This window comes from Orussus abietinus, unplaced genomic scaffold (assembly GCF_000612105.2).
Source record: "Orussus abietinus isolate OABI.00-Male unplaced genomic scaffold, Oabi_2.0 scaffold18, whole genome shotgun sequence".
Lineage (NCBI taxonomy): Eukaryota > Metazoa > Arthropoda > Insecta > Hymenoptera > Orussidae > Orussus > Orussus abietinus.
This window is the reverse complement of record NW_019396011.1, coordinates 514,569-540,445: the sequence shown is the minus strand read 5'-3', so window position 1 is coordinate 540,445 and position 25,877 is coordinate 514,569. Positions and strand designations below refer to the sequence as shown.

The following is a 25,877-nucleotide window of genomic DNA, read 5'->3' as shown; positions in this document are numbered from 1 at the left end:
CCTTGATATTCATTTTTAAATCATCAAAAGGATTCCTCGATGTTAATATTAATATTGAACCCTTTCATTTTCGACATTTCCTTGAATTTAAATTAAACTCTACGGATTACTTTGACCTGCAGCATTAATATTTAATATAAACCAGCGTGATCGGGGTACTACGAACGTGCGAAATTTCTCAAACTTAAACCGCGGGTGTCAAGCCAGAACGACTAGTTATCTCTGCAAATTAAACATGTGAAAGAAACACCAATTAGCGGTACAACGACAACGTCCACTTAAAACCAGAAAATACGTACACGTAACAATAAAAAAAAAGAAAAAAAAAAACAGTTAGTACATCGAAGGTGGGCTTTGTACACTGGGAGCTCGAGAACACTTAGTGCAACTCTTTGCAGATCAGGGATGGAAAAAAAAAAGAAGAAAGAATATGCTCTCTACGAAGAAACCACAGGATGCAAATAAAAGAGCGACGTCGGTGGTGTATAAAAAAATATGCCTTTATATTTACAGAGAAGAGGATGTGCTCGGTTCTGAAATTATTTACAAGTGATCCGAAACAGATCCAGGAAAGAAATGCACTGAAATTTCGCTGGTTGCGACTTAGAAAAAAGAAACAAAGAAATAGAAAGGCAAATAACCGAATCGCAGAGACAAACGTTCTCGAGACGCGTGTCTTTTTGCGAGGAAGAGGTAGGATGTTGCAAAAATAGTTGCCCCTGTTTACCTAGGAATATTTTAACGTTAAACGTTTAACCCGTTCCTCGTGGTTTCCGATTAATCGGAACTTTCCAAAGAGATTTCGGCCTAAAATCCCCGAAGACTTTCGACAATAGGCACTTGATTTCGATTTCGGAATCGCTCCAAAAATTCTGCTAACGATCTCGCGAAGCCATTAGCATCTCTCGAGTGTATCAAAAATATTCGTAACGATTTTCCTAAGCTACATGAAAAAAAAAAGGAAAACGACATAGGAATAACGTCAACCTGAGATTCTAGGACATGCTCTTAACACAAATTATTGTCACGCCAGAAAAGGCGCCCATCCGTGTCCTAATTAAAAATAGTTTGGTACCGGCTCGGGGTACATCTCATTAGTCTTAAGTGTCTTAGAATTGCCGGCTCTACGTTAATGAAGTACAACGGAATGGTACAACTCTACCCTATGGTTTGTATGAAACCGCGACGTGCGAGCGAGTCTCTCAGGAAGTGCTTGTGAAAGAGCCTCGTAAAATGGTATAGAAAAAAAATTGAATTCGAATTCGACCCGCGTCTCCCAGATAAAAGTCCCCCTGGAAACGCTAAAGGGACGTATTGTCCGGTGAATTTGCAATTGTTTCACAGAAAGGAAGTACGTTGCACGCTTTAATTCACAATGCACCTCATCAGGAACTCATTCGTCACTCCTCGTCAGTCACATCGGGATTTCAGGGCTCGCTCGATCCGTGCTATTAAAATGCAGATAACAATCGTTTCTCTTGCAAATTCGAGCCGTAAGCTCGACATAAGCTTTACCGTACACTCCCTAGGTACACCGCAAACGAAACTATCCACTTAAAACGGAATAAAAATAGCTAACTTTGGCAGTAGATTCCAAGTATCAGTCACATCTACACTGGCATAACGTAACAACGACAGGAGCAGCGTCCCGGTTTGCCCACAAAGTGCAACAATTGATAAGACATCTTAGGAATAAAAAATACATGTAAGGTTTGATTAACGGTTTAAAAGGTCAATTGTGGGCACGAAGGAGCTGGCCCTGCCACGGTCAACAAGCTCTACCTAAAGTACTGTAACACGGCGAATGCACTCGATTCGCGTTAACATCTGCTAGTCTACACAATTGACGGTATTACCTGAAAGCGCAACACTGAGTTACACCTTCGAGGAATACGTACAGTAAACATCGGTTTGAGTATCATGCATGTGCCGGAGGCAGTTCGATTGCAACAACGTGACGAGAGGATAAAGTAACAGGGTCTAATACTTTCTTTGATCCGAAGGATGCCACTGATTAAGGGTGCGATTGCAGCTGCCTTAAGCCCTGACCCCGAAGAATACCGTGTAAATAGTTAACGTCTGACTAGTCTACATTTGGGCACATGAAAAACCTCGACAGAGACAAATCAAGCCTTAAGACAGTTGCAACGTTCCGCCAACAGCGGTGCAATAGAGGCAATCTACGCTCGTCGTCTCGACGCTACGTTTCCAATAAATTAACATTATACATCCACTAAGGTTGGCAATAATTTAAATGACTGCGTCAAGGCACTTTCAAAAAAGAAAAGGAAAAAAAAGATAAGAGGACCTCTAAATGGGAAACCACAAGTGAAGGGAAACTACCTCTGCCAAATACGACGAAATAAATAAAAGTGAAAATAAATATCTAGGAAATAGACTACTAGTTAGTCTGCCGTTAACAGATTACGCAGCAGCACTTCCGACATCTGCGTTTTTTCTCCGCGAAATCGTGCCCGTACTTCTCGGAGACCTTGCAGGCCTTCGACATCGACTTGACGTTCCCAAAAGCGTCCTTCGTGTCCTGACTCTGCAGGGAGTTACTTCTGGTGGTGTGTTTAGAAGTGACCTCCTGCCTGCTGTCGGATCTTTCCACTCGCGCATCTCTCCTCGCTACGTTACTCTTATACGTATCCGGGCTTATCACATTATTATCACGCTCCAGTCCAGGAGGCTTCGTTCTCTCTCCATCTTCGACCTCCCCCCCGAGGAGTCCCTCCGGACTCTCGTAAGCGACTCGACATCGCGCCTCCACATCTTTGGATACCGTTTGATTCATAATCTTCCTGCAGTAGTTGCTCCTGTCTTCGGGCCACCTGTCATTTAGCTCCCCTTGGACGCTCTCGATGATGCTCTCGACGAGCACACCACCTTCCAGGGCCTTCACCCTAACGACTTCGAGGTCCATATACTGATTCCTCCTAGTGACATCCTTGCCGTCATCGCAGGGGAGCTCGACCACCCCGAAACTCAGCCTCTCGTCATCGTCGGTCTTGCGACCGGTGTCATCGGACCTCTCCGGGTTGGAGCTCCCGGCACTGGTCTTGGTCCTGTCATCGGAATAGGAAGCACTGAGCCTGTGATCCGCACAAGCCGCGAGCCTGTCCTCCCCGTGGAGGTGAACGGAGCTCTCGTTGGACTCGAAGTTGCTCGCATTGATGATGGCTATCCTGGGAATGACGAGATCCGGGGGCAGGCCCTCCGCCCCCTCGGCGGGACTGGATCCCGAGGAAGAATGGTGGGTGAAGTTCCCGAAGGAGTAGTACCCTTGTCGTCCTCTGCCCTGGATCCAGGCCTGGGTCAGAAGGTGCGATCGCTGCCAGGAGACGTCGCTGTTGCTGCGGTTCTTCCTGACGGTCCACTGCTGGTCCTCGGCGGACGACCGGAGGTGGCACTCGCTGGGACTGCGCTTCATGTCCGAGGTCTCCGGCTCGGAGTCCGGGTTGTTCTCCTTGGTGCGAGCGATCAGCTCGAGCCGGGACTTCAAGAGAGCAGGCGAGACCGCCCGGTCCACGCGCTTGACAGCTCGCGGCGTCCTCCCGGTCTCCATGGCGACCAGGTCTGCCGCGACGCTGTTGGCCACGCCGTAATCCAGGTCGCCTATTTCCCCGGAAGCCGCGATCGCGTTCGGACTCGGACTGTCCATGCTGTCGGGGGTGTAGGGATCATGCTTGACAGGCACTGCGTGCAACAGGTGGGACGAATCCACCGGGAACGTCCTAGTCCCGGCGTAACTACGGCAATCAGGCAACATCGACAACAACTCCACGTAATGGTCAGGCACTCGAAAGCAAAACTCGGGGGCGTTCGACAAGCTGCAGCACTCTATCGTACCTGCGTCCGAGGCGAGCATGGCCCTCAGGTAGACCGGCTGGAAATGGGAAAGAAAAGACTGTTTTCGACATCGTGCTTTCATGGGGCTCTCTACTCTCTGTACTCTCTCTCTCTACTGGTTCCCGAGTCTCTCCTTGGTCGCTAGGACTCTCGTGTCGAGCCTTTGCCACGTGGGATTGGCTACTGTACGCTGTGGCTGACTCGTTTGGCTCTATACATTGGGTATTTACAACTGCTGGTGACGTGACGTGATGAATTGGGTTTCGTGCAATGGCTTTTTTTCGTCTCGTATCGATCGTTTGATTTTTATACAATTCTTGGGCGGAGTTAATCAGTCAAAATTGTGTCCGTTTATCTTGAATGGGCGGTCTTTGCGTCAATGAATCGTGTAAACGTTACCGGCGTGTGCTTTGAATCGTGGAGCAGGAGACATTTGTTGGAATAATACTTGGCAAGTTGTATACAATAATTTTTACAATTTTTATCGTCTACTTTATGTTACTGGGCGATCTAATCCACGCTAGTATTTAATTACGCTGGATGTGGTCCGCACTTCTCAAACGTCTAGGATTTCTCAATAAGTCTGATTCGTTAATGATAATCATATCGGACATGGCATACGAGGAGATGAATAAAATCGTCACAGAAATTAGCAGAGACATTGAGAAAGCAGCCCAGCATAACATCCGCATGAGTACCGAAAATACTGGAAATGTCATGGTAATGGTAATCAAGCTGGCGGAGAACCCAATAGTACGTGAATACAAAATCGAGGGTCGACACTAACACCTAGCAGACTCCAAGGAACTTTTAATATATCGCGATGGCGGACGAGATAATGAACATATACGTAAGATGTAAAAAAGAAGAAAAAAAGGAGGAAGAAAATCAAGGCAAGAACAGACAAAGAAGTTCTTAGATAGGTACCTTAGTGCTTAGAGATTCATTCGAAACTCCAGAAAAACAGGCTGCACCATAATCATCAAAAGAATCAATCATCGTCAGAATGAAAGTCAGGAAGTGCATAAGTATATGTACCCAATATTAAATTAAAGAAAATAGACTATAGTCTTGCGCTTTAAGTGAAGTCGTGTAATGTTACCTTGTGATCACCCATGCACGTCAATGGACCAATGATTCCGTACTCCACTGCATTCGGAGATGACATCTGCAAATAGACAGGATGATCTGTTACTAGTAATTCGTACAGCGATTCCTTTAGGCACGATGCCTCGTGCATCGAAGAAAGTTACTTTATAAATGTCACTTACGTTTTGGACTAGGGACTTTGCAGTGGGGCTTAGCAAGATGCGATCACACCAAGCCGGTACCCTCGTTTGCATGTAGCTGGTGCCCTCCTTGATGTCTTCCTCGAAAGGATAGCTCGGTACAAAGTTGATGGGGAACTCGAACAACCTTCCGTCAAAGTCCTCTAATTCCTTGTCGTACTCTCGTAACTGGAAAAAAAAAAAAAAGAGCGTTTCATAATCACAAGCGATTTACTTGAATAGAAAATGAAAAAGTCAATGACTTAATGACTTACCCATTGACCGCCGTTTTTAATAAAGACATTCTGATGTTGACAGTGCGAGAACTCCTTCTTTCCTAATGTCAAAATCAGATCCTCTTCCTTGTTACGGAACTGCAATCTGGAAATATTACCTTTACTCGACAGCCTGCTCTCGTGAGTATCTTCCGTTAGTTTCTGCAAATTGCAGTAATAAAGTACAATTATATGCAGGAGAGTCGATCGGCGTGCCTTTCGCAGGGAGACTCACCTTGATCACGCCGGCTGTGTCCGTTCTAAAGTTGAAGTCCCCGAATAAAAAATACGGTACGTTTGGATACTGGTCATTATGAAACCTGTCGAGCGTGTGTTCGAGTGCCCTTCTTCGAGTTTTACTGTACACCGATGGAAACTGCAACATCAAAAATGACCGATCAGATTTCACTTTAAAAATCTCAAACGCACCAGCTCCGACGTTAATTACCGTTTCCATGGCGATAAAGTTACTGGCATCGTGAAATAAGTGTATATTTATGAGATCGAAAACAGTTCCGCCGATGTTCCATCGCGTCCGTAGAAATCCTTTCCGGGACCACTTGCACTCCGGAAAGAAATCTTGAGGAAACTTTGCCTTCTCTTTGGTAGTCACGGCTTCTATATTGCCAGAGTGCACCTCTTTGCCACTGACCGGTACAAATGTGCACTCTGAAAGCAGAGTTAAAGAGAAAAAGTCCATAACCCTTCCACATTACCAACGCCCCTAGAAGTAGCCGAAACTCACCTTTAAAGTCCCAGAGTAATACATCTTTTAAAGATACGTGTACAAAATAAAAGTTTCCGAGTGCCTGCAAGATAAATTGAATTCGATTGAAATTTATTCTTGATCCCATAGTTAATAATTAATCGACGCTCACCGTAAAATGTTCGGCCGATGAATAATCCTCATCCAGGAAGACTCGTACTCTGTCGAACAGCCTTAGCTCCTCCGAGGACATCAATAATCTGATGGAGAAAAATCATGAAAAATATAGTGAATGCCTAAACGGTTTAAAGGGAACTCACAGCTGATCAAAGTGTCTCTACCGCAAACTCAAAGGTTTCCTGCATGTGCATTAAATCTATAATCCTTCTTCCTTTGGCACCTTCTGCCATGGACATTTAACATTAGCAGAGTCCTTTGATGTAGCTCGCTCGAGCGTTAAACCGCGCGTGACTATCTATTTTTATCCCCTTATAACACATGTACCTTCGGACACATTCGATCCCGTATATAAGTGTACACGGAGATAAATTTATTTGCCTCCTTGGGAACCTCCTACATCGTCGTTTGACATTAATTTTGTGAACTTCATCCCGTCTCCGAGCACCATCGCACGAGCGACGAAGCTGCGGAGAAATATGCTTTGCACTTTGGACGTGCGTCAATTCGTAAATGTTCAATGTGTAATTCTTGCAATTAGTCCGCCCCGGTAATTTTCGGTAACGCTTCCGATGTCACACGCAAAGTGATCTTGACAATTTGATAAATGTGCCAAGATGTGCCGTGATAACAGGGCGAGTTGCGTTCTTTCTGTAATGAAATCATCGCGGAGGGCCGCACGTGACGTCATATGATTCGCTTAATCAAGATGTCGTAAATTTGTCGTGTATTAACGGTAAGAGATTTCAAGGACCGAGTTGGTTGCCAGAAATAACGTCGAAGCGAAGCTTCACCCGACTAAATAATATTCATTGAAGCGGGACATTGATTTAAATAGAAATAATAAATGCACGTACATTTCAGTGCTAATTTAATGCAATCTATTTTACAGGGAACATCTTGACGCGTCTCTAGGAAAACGTTTGCCTGCATAAATTGAATTAGTTCAAGGAAAAGTAACGGAATTAGAAACCTTATAGGAAGCTTGACAACAATCGCCTTGTACATTATGTAGAGTTTAAGACCCTTGTATATGTGCATGTACCAAATACATGTAAGTTAATTCTAGCGAATATTATGAATTAATGTATTTTGTCATTCGAGGCATTCTAAAAATTTCGGATGTTCCGAAAATGTTGGAACTTTGTCAATTCAAATTTGGAAATAACGCTACATGAAATTATCAATTACTCACCTAACAAAATATTCCACGTGCTTCATGCTCTGTTCATAATTTTTGCCACCAACTTCCTGGCAGTGAAGTGCTATGAATTTCGGATCCAATCGTGATATCGTCTAGAAAGATTATCAAGTGGTATTACATGACTATGCTCGACACACAGAAATAATTTGCAAGTCAGAGTTTAGCCTTAAATCAATACTCACTGATAAAAATTCCTCGGTCCATATCTTCAGCATGACACTGGGCTGGAACACAAAATTCATGTTATTAGCAAAGCAGATACATTTTTCAACGGGCCACCCATCATCATTCCACTCATAAATCTACTAAATATCAAAATACACTGTTATAACGTTCTTAACACAGAAAAGGACCAACCAATTACTAAGTTAAAAATAAAATGTGTCATATACGTACTTCCTCGAATATGCTCCCCACGTTGGCGGTGATGAGAAGTACCGGCACGCCGTTGGCCATGATTACTTCGCTTCGGAATCGATCCACAAGAATATCGGAGTATCAGAGGAGGTCACCCCCGGGCCAGGGAGCGTCCTCAGGTACTAACGTCAGACTCCGTTGTCTCGTTTCTGATGACGGTTGCCAACGGGCACCGGACGTCCCGGGTTCCTCAGGTTGACGGAGCACGACGCAGGCCGTTCCTCTTTGAGGCTGTTCCCAATAAGAAAACTAAAATAACATGAAATAAACAATTTTAATTCCATTAAATACTTGATTCTATTCTCTGCCAGAATTGAAAGAAATTAAAGTAGAAATATATTCCTCTTTATCAAATTTGACATAAATCAGAGTACGCTGTGCGAACAGAATAAAATTAAAATTGACAGGAAATGTACTTCTTCTGCTTGAATCGGACTTATGGAAAGAACCAAGTATTAAATACGAAGTCACTTTACGTTGAAACTATAAAATCTTGAATCTCGTTCCATTCGAGCTTTCTTACCGGGCTCGGCGGTGATAGGGCGTCGAGGTGGAGAAACGACCCTCCAGTGCCCTGCCGTAAACCAGACTGGAACTCCGTTCCTGATCCTCGTCCTCGCGGTCCTGGCCCTCCTCTCCTAAGACTCAACCCCCGTGCCGCCAAGTAGGCACGCTCGCGCGCCGTTCACCGCTCGCATCTAACCACCTACTGCAAATACACATTATTAATCAAATAATGCAAGTCGTCGGCGCACGGGAAAAGAGTTGTGTGGTAAATATATCCCTCTATCGGTCGCGCTGCGAGGCCACGCCTACCGCGGACGTCAATAGGCAGTGTCGGCGATAAAGGGGCGCCATGAGGAACTTAACCTAGAGCGTCATTCACGAGGAAATCCAAGATGGCGGCCGACGTGCGCGTCGCCATCTTGGCTTTTCCCAGACCGTAAACAATTCGCTATCTCCGAGACGCTGGCCAATAGCGTCTTTTCTTTATCAGAAATCACCAACCGGGTGGCTAAAGGAATCCAACTTGTCCCAAGGAAAGGCTTTCCCAAGTTAAATAACGACTAATCGAAGGTTACAACTTCGGGTGAAAGCAGATAATACCCGGGTAACAAATGACGACGGCGCGAATTAATCCGATTTCTATATGACTACTCAGAGATTTTCCAGGATGCGACCCGAATGGTATGGAAAGTAGTAAATTATTTCATGTTTCACGTATTTTTTCCCAGAAAGCAATATTTCTAGGGTCCCTTGACACGGCCCTGGACTCGTCGGAAGCGGGTTTCAGATGCGCGCGAGAGGAACGAAAGGCGCGCTTACAATCTATTCGTGCTAACGCTTGCTTCGGCGCTCTCGTTTCGCGTCACCGCCTGCGAGCCTCTCACCTCTCGCAAAACCCTCTTCCCTGCAAGCCCCGGCGAAAGGTTTCCCGTTAATAGACCTGATATTTATCAAGGTAATACGTTTAAAAACCCGTAAATTAATGCATGTCTTCCAGATCCGAGAACCTCGGCGTTCACCCCTCGTACTGACGTTACGGCGCACATGGTATACACTCTCGTCCTGCTTGAGTTTCCTTCTGTCATCCTAATCAGCTGACCAGAGCGCTACGTCGTCTGCTAGAGTGACGTTTACAAAATCAATGGCTTTTCGAATATCACCGGTCAGTTTCGCACATCCAAATCCAAGCAAACCCTCAAATTAACCTTAGGAAATTTAAGCAAAGTTCGAACATAAGTCGTAACGATTTTTTAAACTTATTAAATCCCCCAAATTTTCAGAATTCCAGTGGTCCGCTTCTAAGCCCCAGATGAAGCGGAGACCTCCGAGCTGTCCAGCTTTGATCTTCCCTTGAAATTCGAAATTCCCGGGGACTTTCTCGAGGAGTTACTCAGAACGGAGTATACTTTCTTTCCGGCACTCGAGTTGTCGGCCGTCTGTTCGCGGACGATTCGGACCAGCTGGGCACGGCGTCGTCTGCTAAGGTGACGTTTCCAAAATAAATCCTTTCCAACGAATAGTCCAAATCTAATAATCGAATCCCTGGATTCGCCTAATATTTTATCTTTTCTGTAAAACTAGGTGGAGTATCTCGTTAATGCTAGCTGCAGTTTAGACAGCGAGTTAGACGTCTATTTTCGGTCAAGCAGGCGGGATGACGAATACCTCTCGAATCTAAGCGTGGAGGATTTTTCGGAGCTAAAGCCTGCAAGCGTGGACGCAATCAGCGGTGAAAAGCGGAGCCTTGACTCTTTCGGGGCACCGTGCTCTTTAAAAGGACCTTCGATATAAAAGGAGAGTCAATCCATAATGTCAGGAACATCGGGACCCGCTGCGTCGGCGTCTTTCTCGACGCAGGCGCAGGGGAGGACCTATGGTCTCTTGCCGGTAACTGCTGAGCGTTTAAATTCGAAACCTAAACCCCGAAAGGAACTAAACATCTCGAAGATTATTCGGGAATAATTTATCCCGAGGGAGTCGCAATTATATACGTCATTTAAATTAAATTCCTCCGAAAGTCGAGGTTCTCTCGACCCCAGTTCTATGTCTGGAATTACCTACTTTTGCGCAAATGATTTTGTAATGGACAAACGAGAAACTTGAAGCGATGATTTATAATGTGTTAAAAGGGAGGGAAAAAAAATCTACCCGATCACTTAAACCAGGTTCTATTTGCGTTGTCCAGGTCGTACACGGGACGCTCCGAGGATGCAGCCGAGCGTCTTGTTATTATCGACTTTGGCGGCCTTCGCCGGCGCTGAAAGCATCGTGATGTCCAAGGTTTTCATCATTCCCATCACCCCGCAGACCTTCGATTGGAAGATCGACGGTAAGCCCGGAAATTCGAAAAACGAGGGAGAGAATCCAGGCGAGCCCGATCTACTCCTTTATTCCTATTCGCGCGGCCCGACCCCCTTTATCCCGCGAGATGAAGAATTTACATGTTCTCCAGTTTCTGGGATATTTTTCGATAATCCAGCGGAATCAGGTCAGGTATTTTCTTGCCTGAGAAGCTTTAGCCCTTTGAACTCGCTGAATGGGAGGCGCTTCTTTTGCATTTCGCTCCAAGGTTTCCATCGCGCTTTCAACCGGCTCGAATGGAGTCGCTCTTGGCTTCGTCAATAAAATCTGCCCCAGAGTGGTTTTCTTTTTAATCCACGTGCTTTACCGGTTAAATGTACCAGCCGAGCTTTGCTTAACGCATAATCCAGTCAAAGATACGTGCAGGCTTTTATCGCCGATCAACGTAAGCAGTACGCGAAGCGTGTGCTATTCCAGTTTTTGCGATACCGCGCTTAATGCTCAATTGCAGCAGCCGTGAAATAAAAGTATGTACGCGCCTCCACTCGTACGTCACTCGATACATACTCGGCCATGTACTCTGAATAATGACGCGGCCAGATCCTGATCGTTTTATTGACCTATCAGCTGATACCAACGGGCACCCGCGGATTATATTACGTAAAATCCTCGACGGATGAAGAGCATCCGTGTGACTGGCAGGCAAGGTTTAATACGATTTTTTTCTTTCCCTCGTTTTTTCACGAAGCACTTTTCACTTTTCCAGGAAGGCACGATCAATTCTCCTACCAGCCGTCTTTGCTGAACGTCCCCGATTTGCCGCCTTGGATTCATTACACCTACAGTAGACGCGATCATCAAGGATTCTTATACGGCGTCGCACCGAAAGATCAGGAAGACTTTCAGGTGATTAATTCCCTCGAAATTGCCAGCGAGAATGGGGAGAAGAAAAAAAAATCGTAAAATCACTCGAAATGAATAATGCATCGCGCTGTAAATTTCTGTACTTGGCACGCACGTGAGCCGACACTTTGCGAATGTGTCCAGATTGTACGGTATTCATTATGCGAACTATGACGACAATGTTCCAGCTAGAGATTGTGGGCCTAAATAAGCACACTTACGAGACGAGGTACAAGGTCCTAGCAGTGAACGTGCTCGATAAGGAGAACCTTACTAGGTACGAGGTGCACCTCAAAATCGACAATCTCAACGTCGAGGACATGTTCGACGCGAACAGGACCGACCGGCTTCTCGACGTCTTTAGGTGAGAAATTCGAGGGTTTCCTATCCGACGATTTCGTAAGATATCGACGAACGATTCGTTATCGACAGGAAAAACCTGTGGAAGGAGGCCACGGATCTCTACGTGACGTTCCTGGCCTCAGCGGTCGAGCTCGGCGCCCGTCTTCCTCTGAAGCCCGAAGAGGGCGAAGGGTGAGAACATTTAATTAATTAATCAATACCGAGGGAATTTTAAATAGAACCCCTTTGAACGTCCGGACCATTTTAGGATATAGTGGCGACGACTGAGGACTTACGAATTATCGCAGAAAATCTCCCCCTACAGAGATGAACTCCAGCTTGTTCACGCAGCACTCACGGAATGTCATCCGTGACCGCCACTTCGCGTCAACCGGCCGTCCCAATTTTTTTTTTCTCTCGCGTTTCTCCCGTTTCTCAGGTGCGGGAGGAACGTTCAAATCCGACTTCCAGAGCGCCAATGTTGACCCTCGACAAGGCAAAGCACAGACTCGTCCGCTATCGCGGACGTGCATTTATCGTCCGACCAACGGAAGCCGGCCTCGTGGAGCGGTTTCCTATTCCCGTACACTTCGCCAGCAGTAATTGTTACTTCCTTAGCCACTCTATCTCTTCGGCAAATAGCCGATCGAGGTAAATACGTAATCCGAACGGATACAGGTTTCCGGTTTTCGGAACAAATGCGTCAGCGAATCGTGCGTTAACTCCTGTTCGCGTTCTCGGGCATTCCCTAGGAATACGCAGAAAAGGATTTTTCTCCACCGGTGACGCTCGGGTCCACGATGACGCGAATTCCTCTGATTGGACGGTTCATTGAAAAGGAGAAAGTCACCAGTCAGCGTGGGATTCCTAGCGGCTGAGGCAGAATTTTAAGAGAAAAATTCCTGAAACCCCGCTGATGATGCTTCACCCTGGGAAGGGGTTATTCTCTGCCAGCTAATATTCTAATTATTTCTGTTTAGAGCGGTTCTCAGACTCGGCAGCTCCGTCCCGTTTTCGCAAGACCTGAACGTCCTCCAGGAGGAAGTCAAGCCTCTGTGGAAATTATCGTCCTGCGCCAGGAACTTCAAAAGGACCACCGTCGAGAGATGGTTCAGAGAAGCTGGCTTCGTCCTGGACTGGTGCTCCTTCAGGCTGGTCCGTAATTAATATAAATTACATGACCATGAATCGAGAAATTAAATTACTACCGTAATAATCATCCCTGTCGTGCAGATAGAGGAGAACCATAATCTCCACCGAGAGAGCGCGAGACGTGGACCAAACATGAACGTCATCGGACTTCCCTCTTCAGAAAATTCGGGCCACTCCGAGTGGCGTTGGGCTAGGCCCACGAAATCGGGAACGCCGACGAGGAGTTACTTAAAAGAAACTGCAACGACCGTCTTTGTCCCTACCGCCTTGCTTCTGATATTTGCCGGACTCCTCACGACCGCTCTCTGCATCCACCACGAGAAAATGTGAGTACGCCGAGACGCGACTTGGCCAAGATGAAATTTCTCTCCCTCTTTCTCCACGTTAAGGCGATGCGAAATTGGCATCGGCGAGGTCTCGTTGGAGAGATGTTTCATGACCAATTGACCCCTCGGATGTCACTTTCACATCTACTTAACGCGTCTAGGCTGGACGTGGAGAAAAATCTAGGACACATTAGTGGAATTCTGGCACGTCGATGACGCACGAGAGGTACTGGCTTCGGTTTCTGGGCCGAGATGCATATCGCGGTGCGCGAGCTGCTTTTGTGGCTAAACGACACGTTCGCAGGAAGATCCGCAAAACGCGGATCACGCATCATCTGCGGATGTAGTCACTTGGGAATCATACATACACGATCGCTCGCCAATACCCGAACCGGCTCTTCTGGTAGGCGTCGAGAGAACGTGAGAAGGGACGATCCTGCCAACTTTCATTCATTCATAAATGGCGATTCGATAACGGCCCGTCTGGTGACGCGTCAAGTCGGCTGGATCAAAAGTATTAAACACACCGTCGGCGACCAGTGATAAATCGCGCGGACGTGAGATTATCGTAATCGTAAAACGTGGCGCCTAAGCGACGTACACGGCGCGACGTTAATGCCCACGAGCGTCCTCGTTATCGTCGCGGTTTGACCCCGAATTTATCTCTTATCACGTAAGGAACCTTTCACCGTCGGGTAATGAAAAAGAAAGTGAATGAATTGACAAAACATGTCCATTAAAATGTGTCAAATAGGGACCGGGTGGCGAGTGCTATGTACTTGTACATAGGGTTGCGTAGACGCAGGTGCACTTGTGATAGCGCTTATCGTTGCTATCATGGGTAAGTGACCGCCGCGGAAGGCTACTTGGAAACGTCAGGTCACTATTCGCATGACTAGTTCGATCGTAACTAGTGACGTAATCCGCTTAATTACTGAAACCGGTACAGCCTGCAATTGTGCATTCTAGCAGTCGGTAACCCTCTCCTCGAGTGAATCCGTGAGTGTCACGCGATCGAGTAGTTTTTTTTTCTTTTTTTTTTTTGTTAATCGACGGTATGAAATTCAAATATTGCAACGTCAGTCCGCATCTAAATTGTCTACTTTATTCGACCTTTATCTTATTTTAGATAAAAGAATTCGACGCTACGGAGGAAATGATAAAGTCGCTCTCTAGACTGCCTCGGATGTCAAGCTGCGCCTGTCTCGCGATGACTTGATTTTGCCCCGTTTTTTACGAGTCTCGTTAACGTCACGTTAAGAGTGACGGGATATCGATTTGGCGTGTCGTCAGGACTATATTAAGTTTTTATTAGCCCGAGTTATTTCTCCCGAGCAGTTTTTAGATGAATTATTAATGAGCCTTCGATGTCCACAGAGGCTCAGACTTATCTCGATCTGGACTTGTACATCGACTGGTCAATTATGACTGACCGTGATTATTCGCGCCAATAGATGTTGCAGTCTTCTTGCCCCGCAACATTGTTAACCAGCGTGGACAACGCCTCGCGTTGGTAATGATACCTCTTAATCAATGGTAATTACTGAAATCAGCACGTGGCCCGTCCTCGCAAATATTGCCACAAACGCGTAAAATCGTGCGTCAGTGTGCAATTATTTTCTGATTAACAAAACAACGCGAGAGCGTCACGTGGATGACAATAAGTTGTCACGGCACGATCTCGCCTCGTTATTTCGCATTCCGGGTAAAAATCCTGACGTCCACGCCGTTTTGAATTTTCCGGAAATTAATAATTACCGCGAGACGGGGGAATAAAATTTATTAATAGCAATTGGAAGATTAATAGTCATTATACGCGTACTCACGTGAACCCGCGCGTCAGAAATACGGTTCGTCGGCACGGTCGACTTCTCTCCGGCATTCACGTTGACACTGTCAAGTCAGTCGTAAGACTGTCACGTTTACGTGAATGCGATCGGAAGCACCGAGTTCCTTTACGAAAACACCCCCGTATGTAAATTCCCGCGTCATACATAACGCGATATCGTATCGTTTACTATTCACCGACTGGCTGAAATAATTCTTGCGATAAATTCTGCACTTGCTCGGCCGCGAAAAGCGAATCTTGGGGTGATGTAATTGGCGAGTGTAAATATTCCTAAATGCCATTTAGAAGCGGACGTCAATGCGCGGATAAACGCCCACTAATGGGGAGCGCAGTGAAACAGCTGATGACAACGGCGACTTAATCATTTCCTTGCAATTCCGATCACTTATTAATGTCGGTAAATCCTTAATGGATATTCTTAATGGATAGAGGGAAAAACCTGTCTACAAAATTCAGGCAGGCTTTTCGCTCTCATTTGTCGAGGGGAAACGTAATCGAAGCTGGACGGTATGCCTTGAACCATTTAGGCGCCTTTGGGTAAGTATACGCATACGTTCTCGTTACTTTGGCGTAAAGGCCTTAATTAATGGCCAATCGATTTACAAGGTAACGTTAACAATCTGCCCAAGGATAGACCGCGATCGACGTAAGCACTAGCCTAATCGTTATCGTTTTTCGCGATATCGCGGCGATGCGACGTCAATCTTGACGCGTAATCGTGAAACCGCGGACGATCCCCCGTGATATCGATCAGCTGATAGAATCGATACTCCGAGGAATACGTTTTTTATTTCCCGTAGGACCGACCCGGAGTCTAATGAGTACGTCTACGAACTGTTTAACGTTTTTCTCAGAAGCAGCGTTACGAGGTAAAGACATCGCTTTGGTCTCGTGCATCGCCTCGGCACGTAACACTTTTCCAGGCTTTTGCATTAAAAAATGAATTGTTATCGAATGACTAACCACGCCTTGCGTGCCCGAAGCATCCCTAATGGTAGCGGTGTTTGAGGAATTTAAATAAAATCAATTGACGGAGCGCTATGATTTTTTTAATTCGTTATTTCTTATAGGGAAAAACGAGAATTGACGCCGGTCGAGGGTCTGGGGAACAATGGAGTGCAAATGGTCCAGTATGCCACTTCCGAACGAGGGACCTTAAAATCTCTTTCTGCCCAACCTTCCAGCCCCTGCGACTCATTGTCTCGTAGCCCAAGGTACGTCTAAATGGGCTAGGTTTTCTTAGAAAAAAAAAAAGAGCGAGAGAATGTAAAACGCTAAAAGGAACTTTCATTGGATCTTCCTTCTTTTTTTTTTTTTTTCCAGAACGTCAGTGGAACGGTGCAATCCGTACGTTCGCCCGAATCCCCCCCCGTACATGGGACCGAATAATGTGTAAGTATTTATAATGACTATTAGAAATAGTAAGTGGAACAATATAATATTTTGTTAATTTCTATGTACTTTCAGGACTGGGGTTCGAGCCGATTTCTGACTATACGAGGAGCCAGCAAAAACATGGTTTTGCTAGAAGTGTAGGATTCCGTAAAGGATTGAGATCTACACTTCAGCGTCAAAATGACGAAACCGTGAAAACTGGCTCCGATATTAATTCCAGGAGTAATCTACAGGGTGGTGCTCCATATACACCACTCAAACTCAAGACATAATACTGCCACATATCCTGTTAAGAAATTCTACGCATGTGTCGGATTCACAGTAATCTGATCAAATTAGCATTAATTTCGTAGAGAATGTGTGGAATGTTTGCGATAAAGTCAAAGTACAGACAAGTGGAGATACGAAAATTAACCGAGTTCTCCTGATTTAATGCCGTTTTTTCCTTTACATCATTTAACTTTCCTCGTTCTATCAATTAACAAGAAGATGAAATATACGGTCGTTCGATTATTGCATGAAAATTAAATCGGGTATTTTATATTTTAATATAAGCAGTTATTTGATCAAATTAAAGTGATCCGTTCTTACGCCAGTAATTGGCATTACGTAAAAGCTTCGAAACGCTCCCACGAGAGGACGCCGCGAACGGTGACATTGTTCGACAAAGATGAGTTGGGAGATTTCTCACTTCCCTTCGACTAGGGGTCGTGATGTATAGAGGTAATTCATTTCTGGCAGAAATGAGTTGCTCCGCCATTGAGGGATAACAGGTAGGAAGCGGATTAACCGTCCGCATCCTCCGCCAGGGGCAGCACAGGACGCGATCACACGACCCTGCTCGTGACCAATCTCTCAACTCATCTCTGGTGTCGTTTTCCTGCTAAAAAACGTTTTACGATGTTTTCTTCGGCGCCGCGTATAATTTCATTTACATCTCGACTTGCAAATTGAAACATCAGAACGAGTTTTTAATATAGTGTTTAGACATTTCGGTTGGTTGAAGGGAATCTGACGAATATTTCTCGACCTAACCTCGTTCTTTTTCAAGGTTATGTTATGAAGTAACGTTAGATTGATAATTTGAAATCCGTGGAATTCTCGCATCAACGATAAAATGTCGTATTTAACGAAGAAAGAAATAGATGAGATGAAACCGCAGATCGAAAAGGCGGTTCATAAGTTTCTGGGTTTTGGAGAACCAGCTATTGTTACTACTGCTGTTAATTGCATAACTTCTGGCTATGACAAAAGAAAAACAGCAGGTCAGTATTTTAGAGATTAATTAAAAAATAATAGATGCAGATTGCATTTCTCGGTTAATGCCATTAGATCATTTTATCTCTAGATAAACTGTCCGCACTCTTGGAGGACAAGAAGGCATCTAAATTAACAGAGAAGATATTTACTATTTACGATGATACCAAAGCGGCACAAAAGTCTAGGAAGCGATCTCACACAGAGGACAAGGACAAGGAAAAGGACTCGAAGAAGGCCAGGCTAAAGGACGAAGAAGTAAAAAATGACAAGACCATCGAAGCGCATCTCTCGGCGGATAAGGTTTGTTTAATGGTTCTGGTAATTTATTAACTGCATTTTAAATTATATATTATATACATTTAATTATCTAAACCTGTACTTACAGATTAAACAAATGATGGCAAATGCACAAAGAGAAATAGAGGAAAGGAAAAGAGCATTAAAAGCAATAAAGCAGGACGACGTTCCACCGGTGAGACCTCTTTTTAAGGCCCGTGACTCTTTGCCAAATTTAGGAAGCATGTATAATCAAGGACTACTGAGTAAGACCGATTCGGACAAGGCAAGGAAAATTGCTGCACTTCAAGCTCAGATTAGGAATAAATTAAGTTCGGGCTTGCTTGGTAGCGTCGGGGTGCCAGATAAACCTACTCCTCTCATTTTGGACGAATCTGGAAGAACCGTGGACATAACGGGAAAGGAAGTCCAGCTCACTCAAGTCGTACCTACCTTGAAGGCAAACATCAGAGCGAAAAAGCGTGAAGAATTCAAAGCTCAGTTACAAGAGTCAAAAGGCCCAGAAGAGATTCAAGACACCCACTTCTTTGACAACAGGATAGGTACTAAGTCTGCAATTCGTGGTAAGAGAGCTCTGAAGTTTCATGAACCAGGGAAATTCCAACAGTTGGCCGAGAGGATACGTATGAAAGCGCAACTAGAGAAGCTGCAAAATGAGATCAGTCAAATTGCTAGGAAAACAGGAATCAGTTCAGCTACGAAATTGGCATTGATCGCTCCGAAAACTGAAGCACTCAGCGAAGATGTACCTAACGTAGAATGGTGGGATTCCGTCATTGTAACGGGAAGTTATGCCAGCGAAGACGAGTCTACGTCGATCAAAAACTCTACGATTACAAACTTAGTGGAGCATCCAACCCAGATGAGACCACCAAGTTAGTTATAAAAAAATATTCTTCAAATATTTCACGCATTAAATTAACTAATGTTAAACCAATTTTTCAGCGGACCCACTGAAGCCGATCTACATGCCCGTTTTCCTCACGAAGAAAGAACGCAAGAAACTACGAAGGCAAAATAGACGGGAAGCTTGGAAAGAGGAGCAGGAGAAGATCAGGCTTGGTTTGGAGCCTCCTCCGGAGCCAAAACTAAGAATCTCCAATCTGATGAGGGTTCTAGGTACCGAAGCAGTGCAAGATCCTACGAAAATAGAAGCTCACGTTCGCCAGCAGATGGCGAAGAGATTAAAAGCTCACGAGGATGCAAATGCTGCAAGAAGACTCACTGCCGAGCAACGTAGGGAGAAGAAGGCCAGGAAGATAAAGGAGGACACTAGTCTAGGTGTACACGTCGCTGTCTACAGGTGAGCAGGATTTTAAAATGCATATAAAATTTTTGAAAGAACAAAAATATATGTAAACGTTGACTCCGATTTCAGAATTCGAGATTTGGTGAACAATGCCTCGAAGAAGTTCAAAGTGGAGACAAATGCGAAGCAGCTCTATCTAACGGGCTGCGTGATGCTCTTCAGGGATTGCAACGTTGTGGTGATCGAGGGAGGTGCGAAGCAGCTCAGCAAGTACAAGCGATTAATGATGCATCGCATTAAGTGGGAGGAGGATACGGTGAAGGACAATGACGGAAACGACGTGCCTAACAGGTGCGTCCTTGTGTGGGAAGGCACCAGCAAGCAGCGCCACTTCGGCGAGATAAAGTTCAAGATTTGTCCCATTGAGAAAATGGCCCGAGAACACTTTAAGAAGCATCAGGTCGAACATTACTGGGACCTTGCCTACAGCGGAGCGGTACTCGATAATACGGACGATATTCGCCCTTAAGACGCAGAGTTAAGATCGGCGACCGAACTGACGTCCATGTTGGCGTGAAAGTCGTAATTCAATTACGATTCTTATTAAGCGACCGAGGGCAATCGTTGCTCCGTTACTCAGTCGCGTTCCTCGTCTTAGATCCTCTTTAAGATCCGACTGCTACGTAGTGGAATCTCGGTAAATGAAGAATTCCTCGGAGGGGGCCAGAAATTGCGACTTAAGTCATTGTCCGATCGTAATCGTAATTGAATTGCACCCTCATACCGATTACGGGCGCTTATACCCTGAGTCCCGGGGACTCTCCGAGTAAGCCAGTAATTATGGAAGGATAATAACGAAGAATAAATTGTTTACTAGAACCGTCTGATGTAATTTCCTGTCCTCGACGCACGTCGAAGGCCAGTTTCTCGCGGTTCAGGGTGAAGAGCCTCCGCTCTCCGCAAAACCGGGCCGATTTTGTAAGCGACCGACTTTCCTAATCCGTAGGGCCCGACGATTATCGGAGAGAGTGCTCTTCTCTGCCGGGCGTTTTGCTCGTCCCCACTGCAGCCAGACCCGCGCACCTATTAGCATAACGTTATGGCGTTGGAACGCTTGCCTAACGCATTATGCAAACTCGCGGTATGTACATGGTGTCTGCAAATGCCCAATTACAATTGTACAATACGTTGGTAAACCCAACGAAAAGAATCTCGCTGAGAAAAGAAAAAGGAACAGGAACATAGGATAACCGAGGAGGTGGCACGGAGGTTCTCCCGAGCAAAAATTTTAGGGGTTGAAAATTTCGATTTCTAACAGGAACATAGGACAACCGAAGAGGTGGCACGGAGGTTCTCCCGAGCAAAAATTTTAGGGGTTGAAAATTTCGATTTCTAACAGGAACATAGGATAACCGAGGAGGTGGCACCGAATTTCGTGCGTTAGATCTACGAGTGATTTTCAAGGATCAGGATCAGGCAATTAAAGGGTTCGCTAGACATGTTCGTCTAATTAAACGTACTCATTGTCATCGTTCAATAACTTCTTTTATTACATTAATTATTTTACAGTTTATTATACATCAGGTACCGCAAGTACATAAGTTCTCGAGCTCGTTTTTCGCGTTACCATCACGAGACTGCACCATGTTCACGAGGAAGCCATTCATGACCGGCAATGTACGGTAGAAATGCACGTAAACCTGCAATGCGTATGTGCGCGACTACCAAAGCGAACGGCTGTAGTTAGTACGTACCGAGACGAGAAATGTCTTATTCTAGGTGCGATCCGTCTTTCTTCGGCATCTCGCGCGATACGCTTCGAACTAGTCGACACCCTGTACGGCGAAGATCCCGTCGGTCCCCCACCCGGGAGGAGCTGGACAGTCCCTGGAGCGGGAACTTACTTTCGTTCGTACGTCGGCCTCGGTTCAGTTCAGGTTTACTACTCGGCTCCTCGTGGCCCTCGCTCGGTGCACTCTCTCGACTAACTCGGCTCTGCTCCGTTCCCGTACCTACCGAGGACCTGTGAGAAAGTAATCCCAGTAACTCGCGCGCATACAGAGAATCATGCAGCTCTCGGGGTGGAGGTGAGCGCTTTCGAATGCATTATTTTCCGCCGGCGCATATCACGTGCACGCAGCGATCGCGGATGTGGACATCATACACTCGCTCGGACCGAATTAATTGGATAATTTGTATTACCTTATGGGTATGTCGATAAATTGATATCACGCGAACGACCGTTATGGGCATAAATCGGAAGCCAGTTACGTTAATCAATGAATAAACATTAATATCAATAGGATCGAATCGAGTTTTGTCCCAGGTTTTTACAGAATCCGGTAGCGACGTAGAATCGGGAATACGTCGTAGTTGCGAAACGAGGATGCACGGGAGAATCAGGAAATGTCTCCCCTAAATGTCAGGCTATTTTAAGTTCCGCGATGACATACGCAAAAACCAGCCCGAGCGGCGATCTTTATCGGTATTGGAAGAGACTTCTGTCGCGTGATCGATGGTTGCACTCGATGCCGCTACTACATAATAGGCAGGGTCGGGATGCGATGTTTAATGCACGATCAAGCCAGGGCGTGACTCGAGATTCTTTCGCCGATGTCTCGTTTTGTTTTACTCCCCCGCGAGATGAGAGATACGAAGATGTTAGATAAATGGGAACCTTTGAGTCTCGCCAGGTTAGCGATGCTGCTGGTCTTGGCCGAGGGCACGATTCTGCCGACGAGGATGCTGCAGGACCTGAACAGGAGAACGAACGCGACTATGGAGAAGTACGAGGAGATGGAGGAGAGGATCTTGAGCTCCAGGACCCACCTGCAGCAGGGTTCGCCCTCCTGGTACCTGGGAGCATCCCACGAGATGAGCGCCGCGGCCAGGACGCTTTCTCGGAGAGCGCTGCGCAGCGAGACCATGGCCGTGATGCTGGTGGAGGCCTTGAAGATGACCCCGAAGGAGGCTGCGAGCCTCCTGCCCACCGTAGGCCTCGGGCTGTGCACAGGGGAGGCCGCCAGCGCGCTGCACCTCACCAGAGAGTGCCAGAAGGTCGATCCCAGGTTCAGGACTCACACCGGCAGGTGCAACAACCCCCTGCATCCCGCCTGGGGCGCCGCCCTGGAGCCCTATTCCAGGCTAGTGGTCTCTTCTTCTTTTGTTACCGCGCGGTACGCCTTTCGACGACTGCTCATTTCCTTTGACGAAATCGCAGGCTCCTGCCGGCAGAGTACACGGACGGGGTGTCCTTGCCCAGAAGAGACCTGCCCAGTGCTCGGAAGGTTTCCCTGATGGTGCACGCGGGGACCTCCGACTCCAAGCACCCTTTCCTGATGGCCCTGGTCGCCCTGTTTGGCCAGTTCCTGGCCAACGACCTGGCCCACACTCCCAGGATGGAGCTCTCTCGCGGGAAGAGGCTCAAGTGCTGCGACGTCGAGTTCGAGCACTTCCATCCGGAGTGCTTCCCTATCGGTGCCGAGAACTCGGTACACTGCATGGAGTATTCTAGGTCGGCGCCTCATCCCGGGAATACCGTGCAGGTAACGAGTCCACCTACGATTTTGAGAATACCTTTCACAGTTATGGCGTCACGCTTAATCGTAGCTAATAAAGAAAGGACAATAAATTATGAGTATTTGATCGACGTGGAAAGTTGCGTAAATTTTGAGCTCTCCGAAGGTGTCTATAGTCTTTCCACGATCGCGGGTTCCTTCGTGTGAATTATTGCTGTGGTGAAAGCGGAGAGTTCACCGCCTGTAAAAACCCACGAGAAGTCGCGAGACGCGTTCCCTCCGAGACTCGATATGTAAAATCCCGAGGGAAAATTTATTTTACTTAAACCTCTTAGGTGAGGTTTAAGTAAAATTGTTATTTAAACCTGCGTGCAGGGATGCAAGCTGGGTCCGAGGCAACAGATCAATCAGGCGACCTCCTACGTGGACCTCTCTCCGGTCTACGGCAATTCCGAGGAGATCTCGAAATCCCTGAGATCCGGGAAGGGAGGCACCTTAATGACCCAGAGGAAAAATCTACCGATGCCCTCGGAGAGCACCGACGAGTGCAGAAGTCCCAACGCGGCCTTGCCCTGCTTCCTCGGAGGGGACTCCAGGGTGAACGAGCACCCCGGTCTGACCCTGATGCACGTCCTCTTCCTGAGGGAGCACAATCGCGTCGCCAAGCAGTTGGAACAATTGAATCCCCACTGGGACGACGACAGGCTCTATCAGGAAGCAAGGAGGGTCGTAATCGCGGAAATGCAGCACATCACTTACAACGAGTACCTGCCCGTTGTTCTTGGGGAAAACGCTCTGGACAGGTGCCCGTTCATTTAACCGTCCTATAAAAACGACACCCAAAGGAATGACCAAAAATATCATATCGAGACATTTACCCGGATCTTTTCGATAAATGGAATAGCCGTTTACCTTCTGTTGCAAAGATATCAACTGCGACTGAACACCGGAGGACTCTCGGACCGGTACGACTCGAGGGTGGACGCGTCCTTATCGAATGCAGGGGCATCCGCTGGTCTCTTCTTCGCGGCAGTGCTCACCCCGAAGACCTTGGACCTGGTGGACCTTCGCTCCTCCTCGAAATCCGGGGAGAGGTCCCTCCTCTCGTCTTTCTACGCTCCTCAGGAACTGTACGAGGCCGGGGCGATAGATCGCCTGATTGCCGGGGCGACAGGTAGTAGTCGGTACAGTAATGTGTATCCAGTATTACGACGGAGCTACCTCCAATTGGGGCTCGATGATGCTCGAGGTCTTCCCTACTTTTCTGATTCAACTCCGCGAACTGTTTTCCCTTTCCTTATCCCAGCGGGTCACTCGAGGAAACCTCTTCCTCCGGGGCTCAACGAGGTGCTGCTGAGCCGATACTTCCACGATGGGAAGAGCAGCGAGACTCCGGTTGATTATGCGGCCCAGGCCATCCAGGAGGGCAGGGACCACGGATTGCCGCCCTACGTTAGATGGAAACATTTCTGCGACCTCGTAGAGGTGACCGACTTCCGGGACTTGGAGGGGACCATTGCCGAAGACGCACTGAAGAAATTGCGCAGCGTCTACGAAAAGGTCGAAGACGTCGATCTATTGACTGGGGCCTTATCGGAGGCTCCCGTCGAAGGGGCCGTTCTGGGCCCGACGTTTCTCTGCCTTCTGGGCCGGGTCTTCCGAAACGCCCGATTGGGTAAATTTAACGATTCTCTTACGAGGTGAAAATGACTTGAAATTATGACGAATTCATCCACAGGCGACAGGTACTGGTACGAGAACGTCAATACCCCCGGAGCGTTTACACCTGTGCAGATCGAGGAGATCCGTAAGAGTACGATCGCGAGAATACTTTGCGACAACGGGGACAACTTGAAGAGGATTCAGCCGAGAGCTTTCATTTTACATGACCGGTTCCTGTGAGTGTCCCTAAATCCTCTTTACCCCATTTAAGCGTTCTCAAGTACCAATTCGCAATTAGCCCCGCGTTAACTTTTTTAGAAACAATCTGGCGGACTGCACCTCTTACCTCGGGGGAGGTTTGGACTTGACCCCGTGGAAAGAAACACAGAAGACGCCCGAAAAAATGGCCTAGCGGTTTCATTGTCGTCCATTTCCAACGCCGGGGAGAAACCATTCGCCCGGGAGCCGAAAAACCGCCGAACCTTCTTTTTTACGCATCGAACCAAAGGAGTCGATACGTGCGAGATTTTCTTCCTTGGAAGAAATCTTTCTGCGCGTATTAGAGATTAAATAAAAAAAATATAGAAGAAAAGAAAACGGTAGTTCCATGCTTCTCCCAGAAATTGTAAAGAAGCGTAGCACCGATCCATTAAATCCCAAAGGTTCGTCTCGACTGTCGGTCGGGAGGTGTTGGCTGCAATCGATGAAAATGAATAATTCGTAACTTAAATAGAGGAACCGAGGAACCTTAATCGGGCCCTCGTTAAAAGTGAAGAAAAAAATCTCGCGAGGTCCCTCGGCCCGAGACTTTCGAGGTCGGGGGTCGAGACTCGGACCTCGGCCCGGCAGGTTGTGCAAGGTGTAATCGCCGGAAAGTCCCTCTCGACGATTACCGCGTCCAAAGAATGCCGAAGAACTGCAGCTTTGACATTTATAACGCGAGGCCGCGTAATAAAGGCAAGCCACGTGAGAGAAGCGCCGCGAAGCGAGCGCGAACGACGAAGGGACCTTGATCCAATGGCCCGGTTCTTCAGCGTCTCGTGAATACGAGAAGCGGCCGTTAAAGAAGTCAATCCTGGCCGCGACACGGCAGGGATTACGCAGCTGTTCGTTGACAACTAAATAAAAAAAAAAAAGAACAGAGACATAATTAAGAAAAATATAAGTGGAGGGGCAACTAGGCCGAATCCCAGCCCGCCCTTCGGCAAATGATCGAT

At 46.8% G+C, this 25,877-nt stretch overlaps 4 protein-coding genes across 10 annotated transcripts; 3 read left to right on the top strand and 1 right to left on the bottom strand.

The window, feature by feature from the left end:
* Positions 1 to 475: 475 nt before the first annotated feature.
* Positions 476 to 16,002, bottom strand: LOC105700307. Of its 3 annotated transcripts, none has more exons than XM_012426022.2 (13): positions 15,257 to 16,002; positions 8,423 to 8,608; positions 7,879 to 8,148; positions 7,665 to 7,706; positions 7,474 to 7,574; positions 6,274 to 6,361; positions 6,141 to 6,204; positions 5,844 to 6,064; positions 5,631 to 5,771; positions 5,396 to 5,557; positions 5,124 to 5,309; positions 4,955 to 5,020; positions 476 to 3,889 (listed from the first exon to the last, which is right to left on the bottom strand). In XM_012426022.2, exons 3-13 carry the CDS (start codon positions 7,936 to 7,938, stop codon positions 2,417 to 2,419), a joined length of 2,604 nt encoding a protein of 867 aa, XP_012281445.1. In that variant the 5' UTR covers positions 7,939 to 8,148; positions 8,423 to 8,608; positions 15,257 to 16,002; the 3' UTR covers positions 476 to 2,416. The 3 variants fall into 3 exon arrangements, with proteins under 3 accessions (XP_012281445.1, XP_012281447.1, XP_012281446.1); XM_012426024.2 differs by having other exon boundaries at positions 7,879 to 8,130; XM_012426023.2 differs by lacking the exon at positions 15,257 to 16,002 and adding an exon at positions 12,249 to 12,339.
* LOC105700309 (epsilon-sarcoglycan) lies at positions 9,071 to 17,084 on the top strand. 5 transcript variants are annotated; one of them, XM_012426033.1, is made up of 14 exons: positions 9,071 to 9,087; positions 9,151 to 9,329; positions 9,404 to 9,568; positions 9,687 to 9,890; positions 10,592 to 10,735; positions 11,474 to 11,613; positions 11,799 to 11,974; positions 12,043 to 12,144; positions 12,933 to 13,107; positions 13,186 to 13,430; positions 16,134 to 16,148; positions 16,350 to 16,493; positions 16,603 to 16,671; positions 16,747 to 17,084. In XM_012426033.1, exons 5-14 carry the CDS (start codon positions 10,615 to 10,617, stop codon positions 16,769 to 16,771), a joined length of 1,212 nt encoding a protein of 403 aa, XP_012281456.1. In that variant the 5' UTR covers positions 9,071 to 9,087; positions 9,151 to 9,329; positions 9,404 to 9,568; positions 9,687 to 9,890; positions 10,592 to 10,614; the 3' UTR covers positions 16,772 to 17,084. The 5 variants fall into 5 exon arrangements, with proteins under 5 accessions (XP_012281456.1, XP_012281454.1, XP_012281455.1 ...); XM_012426031.1 differs by having other exon boundaries at positions 16,080 to 16,148; XM_012426032.1 differs by having other exon boundaries at positions 10,572 to 10,735; positions 16,080 to 16,148.
* Positions 17,085 to 17,254: 170 nt separating this feature from the next.
* Positions 17,255 to 20,360, top strand: LOC105700305 (U4/U6 small nuclear ribonucleoprotein Prp3). Its single transcript, XM_012426020.2, has 6 exons — positions 17,255 to 17,669; positions 17,726 to 17,939; positions 18,023 to 18,234; positions 18,320 to 19,106; positions 19,177 to 19,534; positions 19,610 to 20,360. The coding sequence occupies exons 2-6, from the start codon at positions 17,792 to 17,794 to the stop codon at positions 20,007 to 20,009; spliced, it is 1,905 nt and encodes a 634-aa protein (XP_012281443.1). The 5' UTR covers positions 17,255 to 17,669; positions 17,726 to 17,791; the 3' UTR covers positions 20,010 to 20,360.
* Positions 20,361 to 20,916: 556 nt separating this feature from the next.
* Positions 20,917 to 25,792, top strand: LOC105700324 (peroxidasin-like protein). Its single transcript, XM_012426067.1, has 7 exons — positions 20,917 to 22,623; positions 22,701 to 23,025; positions 23,374 to 23,801; positions 23,925 to 24,172; positions 24,305 to 24,673; positions 24,737 to 24,896; positions 24,979 to 25,792. The coding sequence occupies exons 1-7, from the start codon at positions 22,094 to 22,096 to the stop codon at positions 25,070 to 25,072; spliced, it is 2,154 nt and encodes a 717-aa protein (XP_012281490.1). The 5' UTR covers positions 20,917 to 22,093; the 3' UTR covers positions 25,073 to 25,792.
* The last annotated feature ends 85 nt before the right edge of the window (positions 25,793 to 25,877 follow it).